Source organism: Parasteatoda tepidariorum, chromosome 8, assembly GCF_982258835.1.
Source record: "Parasteatoda tepidariorum strain Cologne lab strain chromosome 8, Ptep-v5.0, whole genome shotgun sequence".
Classification (NCBI taxonomy): Eukaryota; Metazoa; Arthropoda; class Arachnida; order Araneae; family Theridiidae; genus Parasteatoda; species Parasteatoda tepidariorum.
Genome location: NC_141762.1, coordinates 14,950,942 through 14,961,618, shown reverse-complemented (window position 1 = coordinate 14,961,618; position 10,677 = coordinate 14,950,942). Strand labels below are relative to the sequence as shown.

Genomic DNA, 10,677 nt, shown 5'->3' with positions numbered 1-10,677 from the left:
CCTTCTATTATATATACCAGTCACTGTACCAATTACCCCCTCCCTAAAGGCGATGCCCTCTAAGTGGTAGACTTACCACTGATTTCGCCAATTCGGATTTTTCCTCTGGGTATGGCGTCCTCTTAAGTCATTTTGATCTTTCAATTTATTCCTACATCTGTAATAATTTTAAAAAAAAATCAAAACTCGTTTTCTTCAGCTTGATACTGTGCTACTCTGCGACGAGTAGTATGCTTCAAACGCCCGTAGAGGAGCTCACTAACAGAAGTAACGAGCTGACTAACTAACCAACAGGTTAACTAGGCTAACTAGCCGTGACTAACGGGGTGAAAATCACTGTTTTAAAATATGATCTTAATATCTGTAGCACAAAAAATGTTCCTCTGGCTTCTTAAATATTCCATAGAGTATTTAAATGACATTCATTACAATGAAATACATATTCTTTGAGATGATAACGAATTCAAGGATAATAAATCAAAAACCAATAATAATTTTACATTTTTTTACCATACTTAAAATCGACATCATTGCATGCATTTCACTCTGACAAATTTTTTAAGGTAATAAAGAAATCTATTATAATTAAAAATCTACGATTCATTATTAATGTTAAGATAACAATAATACTACGTCTCCATACCATACTTAAAATCAATTTCATATTATCCACTGCACTCCAACGAACTTTTTACAGAATTCCATGATAATCTTAGCATAAAAATATTATTTATATTAAATATTATTAGATAAATAATTTCACTACTGATTCCAGGAATAATAATGATGTTTTATTGCTCTATGATGTTTGCATATACAGATAAATAAGTGACACTCTTGTTACGAACATTGCAAGGAGAGCTTTTAATGGCTTTAGAAAGTCACCTAAATAACTATAATTAGAATAAATATTGAAGACAATTATCATGAAACAAAAAAGTAGTGTAATGTATATTTTTCATCAGCAAACATAAGTTTCAATAAAAAGTGAAATAATCTGATATTTTAAATAGAAAAGAGATAGTCAAAAATAAATTTCTATTCAAAAGTTGGGATGAAGAACTTGAGTTTAATGACGAAGTTGTTTGTTCATTTGTAAATTGAAAAATTACTACTGAATTGCAAAGCGAACTTATGTAAAAAATTTAAATTAATTTTAACCTTAGTTTTATCTTTTAAAGTAGCCAAAAAAAAAACGTTTTTTTTTTTTGCATTTTTAGGCAAAATCTTATCGAACCCTAAGCAGGAGTTAAATCAGATTTTGAAATATTTAATCATGCCAACTTTTTTTATGTGTTGTTTACTTAGATTATTTCAAATAACATTCGGTCACGTGTTATTGAACTTTGTAAAGAAAAACATCTGGTTAGCTTCAATTCCAATACAGCTGAATAAGAGAATTCATGCTAAAATTTAAAACAGGCAAAGAGAACAAACTAAAACAAATAAAATTTTTAAAAAAAGAAATCTAGATATTTTGCATGAAAAAGTAAGACATAAAATAATGAGTCTAACTCATAAGAATCAAATTGATGTAGCATCAGTTAATTTTCAATATATTAATTTCACTTTTTATAAATTTTATCTTGAAATGTGCTGCAACAATTTAATTAATCATTAAGCAAAAATTTAATTAATTATTATCCACAATAAAATACGAACAAGTAATATAAAATTTTATATAATGCTACTTAAGCCAACAAAGAATAAGAAAAAAAATTTTGTCCCATAAAAAACTAAAATAAATTAATTAAATTTATTTAATGAATTAATGTGGGAAAAAACAGTATTAACATCAAGTGTCATCCACTACTGTGTTAAAAAAAATGTATATGAATTTGTGTGGATGGATAAAAAATATATTAGTAACAATTGAAAAATTAAACCAGATATATAAATATATATAGGGAGAGTGTGAACTAATAGTAGGAATTAAAAAAGGCTTATGTATCATTTCAAATTCTCGTAGCGGGTTAAACATCAATACAACATCAAAAATGCTTATGTAATTTCCAATTCTCGTAGCGGGGTTGCACATTGAAATATCAATACAATATTAAAGAGGCTAATATCATTTCCGATTCCCGTAACGTATTAGTAGATTAAAACATCAATACAACACAAAAAAAGCATATATCACTTCAGATTCCCGTAGCTGTTTATTGCCTCAAAACATCAATAAAATATCAAAAGGGCTCATATCTTTTATAATTCACGTAACGGGATAATACATCAAAACATCAAAAAGACGCATATCATTAGCAATTCTTGGAGCATACTGGTACATTAAAACATCAATGTAACACTAAGAAAGCTCTTACCGTTAACAATTCTTGTAGCTTGCAAGTGCATTAAAACATCAAAAAACTTAAAAATGGCTTTTATCATATATATTTGCTGTAGCGGGTAATCATAGTAAAACATCAATAAAGCATCAAAAATATTCAACACATTAGCAATTCTTGTAGTGGGCTAGTACATTAAAACATCAATAAAATATCAAAAAGGATTATATCATTCATAATTCCCGTAAAGGGTTAATAAGACATCCCCAAGATTTATATCATTAGCAATTCCTGTAACTTGCTAGTAATCTAAAATATAAATGAAAACCTAAAAATGGCTTATATAATTTATAACTGCTGTAGCAGATGTGAAACATCAATAAAACATCAAAAAGTCTTATAACATTAGATATTCTCGTAGCGGGCTAGTTCATTAAAACATCAATACAACACGAAAGAAGTTTATATAATTTCTGATTCCCGTAGCAGTAAGTACATCCCTTAAAAATATCTCAGAACAAATTTAAGACGCTATGACGTTCCAACATTGCCTGTCTTTTTAAGTTTTTTTCTTGATCTAGTTATACTGTTATTCTATTTATGTTTGTGTGAGCTGCATATTTTTAGTACTCTATACCTCTTCCTCTCTTAGAACAACTTTTCCATAGAAAACGAGGGAAAATTTTTTTAAGAATTTGGTTGCGTACAAACTTTTTCTAAATCTTAGGTTAAATCAATGCTTTATGTTGATTAATTTTGTATTGTTGATTTTTGTAATGAAAAATATTTAACTCCAAAACTTAAAATTAAATTATTTCTAGACTGTTACAATAAGCTTTAGCAAAGCATTCACGTATAACTAAATTTTTCAAACTAAAATATTTAGAATGGAATCAAAATATCATACACATTAACAAAACGAAAGAAAAAATGAACAAAACACATATATTTATCTTTATCTTTAGTTTTAAAACAAAACAAGACTCTTAACAAAGCTTTCAAACTTTGTTACATGTTATTTCTAGTTGTCGCAGAGGATTAATAGATTAAAACATCAAAAAGACTTACATGATTTCCAATTTTCGGAAAGGGCTTTAGCATTAAAATTTGAATACAACATCAGAAAAGCATATATCACTTCCAATTCCCGTAGCTGTTTACTACATTAAAACATCAATAAAATATCCAAATGGCTTACAAAATTTTTAAATCTCGGAACGGGTACATTATAACAGCAAAAAAACTTATATCATTAACAGTTCATATAAATAGCTGTTACATTAAAAAATCAATAAAACTTACAAATTGCTTTTATCACTTATAATTGCTGTAGAGCATTATTAGATTAAGACATCAATAAATCATCAAAAATGCTTATAACATTAGCAATTCTCGTAGCGAGCTAGTGCATTAAAACATCAATACAATATCAAAAATTCTTATATAGTTTATACTTCCCGTAATGGGTAAATACATTAAAACATCAAAAGGATTCATATCATTGGCAATACATGTAGCGCGCTAGCGCGTTAAAACATCAATAAGACATAAAAATTGTTTATATCATTTATAATTGGTGTAGAGGATTACTAGATTAAGACATCAATAAATCATCAAAAATGCTTATAACATTAGCAATTCTCGTAGCGGGCTAGTACATTAAAACATCAATACAATATCAAAAATTCTTATACAGTTTATACTTCCCGTCATGGGTAAATACATTAAAACATCAATAGGATTCATATCATTAGCAATTCATGCAGTGTGCTGGTGCATTAAAACATCAATAAGACATAAAAAATGCTTATATCATTTATAATTGCTGTAGAGGATTAATAGATAAAGACATCAATAAATCATCAAAAATGCTTATAACATTAGCAATTCTCGTAGCGGGCTAGTACATTAAAACATCAATACAATATCAAAAATTCTTATACAGTTTATACTTCCCGTCATGGGTAAATACATTAAAACATCAATAGGATTCATATCATTAGCAATTCATGCAGTGTGCTGGTGCATTAAAACATCAATAAGACATAAAAAATGCTTATATCATTTATAATTGCTGTAGAGGATTAATAGATAAAGACATCAATAAATCATCAAAAATGCTTATAACATCAGCAATTCTCGTAACAGGCTAGTACATTAAAACATCTATACAATACCAAAAATTCTTATATAGTTTATACTTCTCGTAATGGGTAAATATATTAAAACATCAAAAGGATTCGTATCATTAGCAATTCATGTAGCGTGCTGGCGCATTAAAACATCAATAAGACATAAAAAATGCTTATATCATTTATAATTGCTGTAGAGGATTAATAGATTAAGACATCAATAAATAATCAAAAATGCTTATAACTAAGGCCCGGATTTTGATGACATTTGCATTTTTTTGCATTTTTTGCATTTTTGGACATTTTTTGTCCTTTAGAGCATTTTTTGAGATTTATAGGGCATTTTCTTTAAAATTTTGGGGCGTATTTTGCATTTTAAAGCATTTTTTTTAAATTTTTTGTTACATTTTTCTAATTTTTATTATTTTTTATAATTTTTTATTATCACACAGGCTTTCAATTAATGAAGAAAATTTTTAGGATATTAACAGGTGAAGCAACATCTTTTCAAATTGAAGAAGAATTGTCAGTAAGTGTGACCGTCCTTTTCAAGTACGCACCAATAACATCAGTAGACGTTGAAAGAAACTTCTCCTGGTATAAAAATTTGCTTTCAGACAAGAGACGCTCGTTTACATTTCAAAATATTAAAAAAAAATAATAATAATCCACTGTAATTCTGATATTTAGTAATATTATGAGATGGAAGTTATATTCATTTAAGTTTCTATACAAAATGAAAATGTTTTGGAGTCAATATATTTTCCTTTTTTTTGTTATTTTTGGATATAAAACATATTTGTCAAACTTTAATGAACGTAGAACAAGTATTGCATTGCTTTATATTTTTTGAAACGACTCATAATAATCTTAAAGAGTAAAACAGTGCTTTAGTTCAATATTTTTACTTCTATTTAAGTCATGTCATAAGGCATTTTTAGCTCAATTTTCGCATTTTAAGGGCATTTTTTGCACTTTTAAGGGCATTTTTTGCACTTTTAAGGGCATTTTTTGCAGTTCATAAGGGCATTTTTTGCACTTTTTAAGGGCATTCATTGAGATTTTTTAGGTCATCAAAATCCGGGCTCTACTTATAACATTAGCAATTCTCGTAGCGGGCTAGTATATTAAAGCATCAATGCAATATCAAAAATTCTTATATAGTTTATACTTCCCGTAATGAGTAAATACATTAAAACATCAAAAGAATTCATATCATTGACAATTCATGTAGCGTGCTAGCGCGTTGAAACATCAATAAGACATAAAAATTGTTTAAATCATTTATAATTGCTGTAGAGGATCATTAGATTAAGACATCAATAAATCATCAAAAATGCTTATAGCATTAGCAATTCTCGTAGCTGGCTAGTACATTAAAACATCAATGCAATATCAAAAATTCTTATATAGTTTATACTTCCTGTAATGGGTAAATACATTAAAACATCAAAAGGATTCATATCATTGGCAATTCATGTAGCGTGCTAGCGCATTGAAACATCAATAAGACTTAAAAATGTCTTATATCATTTATAATTGCTGTAGTGGATTATTATATTAAAACATCAATTAAACATCAGACAGTTTCATATCTTTAGCAGTTCTTATAGCGAGCAAGTACGTTAATAAAGTATCAAAGTAACTAATATCATTTATAATTCCCGTAACAAGTTAATACATTAAAACATCATAAAGACTTATATGATTAACAATTCTTGTAGCATGGTAGTACATTAAAACATCAATAAAATTTAAAAATGGCTATCATTTAAAGTTTCTGTAGCGGATTGTTATATTAAAACATCAATAATACATCAAAAAGGCTTCTAACAACGAAATATAATATAACCATAATAAGTAAATAAAACCATAATAAAGATTAAAGATAAATTAGATTTCTTTTTATCAAAATACATATTCTTATCTTGATGTCTAGTTTTAAATCTAAACAAAATAATTAAAAAAAGTTTTTTACTTCATATAGATCCGTTGTTCAAAAATTGTCTTCTTCCTTTGAAATATTGGTATAATCCTAGAGTAGCCCTACTCTTGGCGACTTATAGAAAATTCCTTTGAATCAGCAATAATCGCCACTGGGTGGGCTATTCCAGGATTTACTCAAAATGTTTTCTTGATCTCGTTGTACTGTTTTTCTATTGTTGTTTGTGTTAGCTGGACATTTTTATGTTTCTATACATCGTTATAAAAGAGTGAAATAATTGATCTAAAATAAAACATATATACTTTCTTTCTCAAATTTATCACTTTTAATGTGATAAATTTGAGAAAGAAAATTTTAATTTTGGATACACACAGTACTAATTTGCTAACTGTAATATTGTACTTCACTGCTTTATCAATTCTAACGTAACTTAAATGATTAAATCATAGCATATTATTCGTTCCGTAGAAAACTATTAAATTCATGAAAAGTAAATAAAATTACTCAGATTTTTGTTTTGTTTCATTAGATTACATGATCTAAGGAGCCGTTCACTGCACACATTGATTAACTCCATTGAATTAAAAAAAGAATATCACAATAATGGAATATTATAATAAGAATATAAGATCTAAAATTTACATTATTTCTTAAATTTCTTACATAAAATGATTTCTTTTACCATTTAGAGGTGCTACTCTTTATTATTTGGATTGGAGAAATGTATCTAAACATAGAAAGCTATGTCTAAATTTCATACATTTATTTCAAGAATTGGAGTTAATCGATATCTGCAAGTAACGGTTCATATATTGAAAGGCCTTTACATCTAATAAAAAATTTCCAAAACAAATATAACTTGCAGACATCGTGAATAGGTTGTATCTTGAAAAGAAACAAAATGGAATTAAAAAATATAGACGTTGATTGTGTCATCCGCTTTTTAAACTAACCGGGTGAAAAAAGTGAACAACTGTATTAGATAGTTGAAAATACTGCAGCTGTAGTAGGGTTCAAGCTCCATGAATAAAAAACCCTATTCGAAATTGAGATGAAATTTCGCGTTATTACGTTAACGAATAAGATTTTAAATTCATCACTGGTGATTTTGTAGACAGTATTATCTGATACACAATATTAATTTGGTAAAAACGATATTTCACTATTACAGTATAACATGGTACTAGATTATGGATAAGTAAATATTTATATATTTCATTTCACAAGCAATAGTATTATAATATTGTATAAAGAAAAATTCTACAATTATTTTAAAAGATGAAACTGAAGGATAATTATAAAATAACTATAACTTGTGAATGTTGGGGAAATCTAACCACTTTTCATGCATAAATTTTTCTCATTCAAAAATAATGAGCACATTTGAAACATTGTACATATTTTATATTTATTAGATTACATTCGTAATATTTTAATAATAAAATACGCATACTTATATTAATTATTTGGTTATTGTATATCAGCAGTAGGAACTGAAAATTATATTTTTCTGCAAGAGGTATGATTTAGAATACAGTTTGCTTAATTCATGCACTCTAATTAGTACCAGCCTAAAAACTATTGCGAATTTATGATTAAGAGAAAACGTAGAATAATCTAAATTAATTGTTTAATAGCATAATACGAAATATGATATTAAATTTTTGAATTATTACAAGTAGAGTTAAAATGTTGTAAGTGTATAAAGTTTAAATGGAACATGATGTTACCAACTTTAAAGTTCATGCGTGACTTTATTAAGGATTGAGGCTGCATCATTTTCGGATGTGTAAACAACTTTCTTCTTCTTACGCTTTAGAAATTGGTTCGATTGAAACCTTTGACATAAAAAGTACTGACAGAGGTGGTTGCATTGCTAATCAATAATTATTAGATCATAATTGACTAATTAGAAGGATTCTAACTTAGTTTTTCATCATATTTTCCTTCCTGGGAACAAGAAAAATAATTGTCATCATGAGAATTTAAAAAAAAGGAAATAATTCCATTCAGTTCCTATAAATTCAGATGCAGATTGCGAGTTTCTGCTATCAAAAAGTCAATTTAATCAAATTTCAGACGCCTTAGAAAAGTTAAATCTTTTTTAAGCAGAGTTCTCAATTATTGTAGCACTCAAATGTTGAAATGTTGTCTCACTTACACTATAAGCCTCACTTACGTAATAAGAAATTTAGTGATGGGTGTGTAAGTCTCCTTAGAAATGGTTCTCAGCCAGTTTAAATGACCTGTTCAATAGATGATGTTGATATGGTCCTCCTAAATTTTACCATGCGCCGTTTCAAGTGTTCTCGTGAATGATGTGAAATTTAGACAAATGTGTAACGTTTTAAACAACGAGTCATCCAAAGTTCGAACAAAATGTCAAAAACAAGTAAAACATAACGTTATAAGCTGCTAAGTATTTATATATGTTGTATTTAATTATCTGTACATTACTTAAATACTGCGTTATCCATACACAGGCTGTTAAAAAATTTCATTAAAATTTTTAAGAAACAATAGATTTAATTAATCATTTAACGAAAGTGCACAGCGACCTGATCCTTCTGCGTCAAAAGAGTTTCTTAATTAATACACTAGACTGCTCCTAAAGCAATGCTTGTCTTTAAAAAAAGAAATTACGATTCATGCAATTTTCCTCCAATATGTGTGTTGAAAATGATGTTTATAGATGCAAGTAGTTATATCAAAGAAATCTGGTCATGGAGTTAAAATAGGATTTAGTAACAGCTTATTTTAAAACTTATAATAATATTGTGCTTGAAGAAAGGTGAAAAAATGAAGGCTGTGTAAGCAAAAAGTCATTTAGATATCAGGTTTGCTGGGGTTTTGAGCGTAACCATAGGCTGTAGGTGATTTCCATTATCAAAGTAAAAATAGCCACTGCCCAGCCTATCCCAAGTATAATAAACACACCACTTAAATCTGATAACCTTAAAGGTGAGGTTAATGCACTATGAGAATAATTACTGTTCAAATTTCTCTTTAATTCGATTTTGAAAACGACATCGTTCGCGAATTTTTTATATAAGCCGCCACTCAAAATTCGGAGTATCATTTGATTGAAGCGCTCTTTGCAGCAAAAATCTTTCCTGATTGCAACACCTGAAGGAAAATCTCCAAAAATATCTTTCGAATAAAAGTACATTTCAGGGGGCCCGAAAAATATTCGCAAAAACGTGGGGTTCCCAAGTATTGCTACGTCTTCTGGAACAATTTGGCTGATATTCGGATAGAAGTACCATTTATTCTTTTTAATGTATTCCCCTAATCCTTTGAAATGAGGTACAATGCTTTCAGACAAATATTCTGCTTCAAGGGTGGGTCCCGCAGCCAGACACTCCATTTTCCCCTCTCTGACTGCGGTGTAGAGATCTTTGAAATCTTTTATTTGTTTCATTTTGATTGGGGACGTCAAAAATGATAACAGGACAGAGCTGTAACCTAGAATCAGAAAATAGGAATAAATGAGCCAAATTCCAAGTGGTATCCGCCTGGACAGTGAACGAGGATTGTAGCTTATTCCTTGTGCGAAAGAAGATCCCCACACATTGATGAAAACCGAAATCATTGAGTCTTTTGGTGCAATCAAAGATCGAAATAGCACTGTCATTAAGAGCAGTACGGCAAAAAATAAAATCCATGTGAGACTGCTGAAAGGATACGCGAATGCTGCTGTTTTTGGCAAGAATGAAGCGTGATTCATTATAAAAGTTTTTTCAAGATTGTAGTAAGGTACGCTGAAATCTGCAACAAATGACCTCTCTTCGGTGACACTTATGTAGGTGAATGCCATGTCAGTTTCGTTCCTTGCGATCATTCCCATCATTCCAGTCCAGTTTCCGAATTCATCCTTGAAACCGTACGAATAATCTGAGGGAACAACAATCTCATATTCGAAATTTAGCGAGCGTGACAATAGTTTTATAAATTCATCTTCAACACCCGAGATAATGTTTCTGTTGTTGACTCTTTTTAGTTTTGTAGTTATGGTATCGGGTATAACTGCTATTCTAAGTTTATCGGGAAAGAATGCCTCCATATTTTACGGAATCTTTTTAGGTTCAGTTTCAGATCAAGTGCTTTGACTTAAGTTAGTTCTTGAAGACTTGCAGAATATAGAGAGGTTGCGTTTTTACGAAAATTCGTTAGTTCTTCATAAGATGAATGAATTCTTCATGGAAATATTCTTTTGGAACTTTTGTGAATATTTTACGGTTGTATAAAAAGCTGTGATAGTGATTCGTGTTGATAGTCAGGTTTGAAATTAGCTTTGATTTATTGAATCAAGTCT

General features: G+C 28.9%; 1 protein-coding gene across 1 annotated transcript; it reads right to left on the bottom strand.

The window, feature by feature from the left end:
- Nucleotides 1-629: 629 nt before the first annotated feature.
- LOC107438507 (glutamate receptor U1-like) lies at nucleotides 630-10,425 on the bottom strand. Its single transcript, XM_016050816.4, has 3 exons — nucleotides 9,586-10,425; nucleotides 3,044-3,068; nucleotides 630-655 (listed from the first exon to the last, which is right to left on the bottom strand). The coding sequence occupies exons 1-3, from the start codon at nucleotides 10,423-10,425 to the stop codon at nucleotides 630-632; spliced, it is 891 nt and encodes a 296-aa protein (XP_015906302.4).
- Nucleotides 10,426-10,677: the final 252 nt, after the last annotated feature.

Coding starts and splice junctions, on each gene's coding strand:
- LOC107438507 (XM_016050816.4), bottom strand. CDS start 10,425: ATGGAGGCATTCTTTCCCGATAAACTTAGAATAGCAGTTATACCCGAT. Junction 3,069..9,585: donor GCCAAATTGTTCCAGAAGAC/GTAGCAATACTT, acceptor GGAGTTAAATAT/TTTTCATTACAAAAATCAAC. Junction 656..3,043: donor ATTACAAAAATCAACAATAC/AAAATTAATCAA, acceptor AATATGAAATTG/ATTTTAAGTATGGTATGGAG.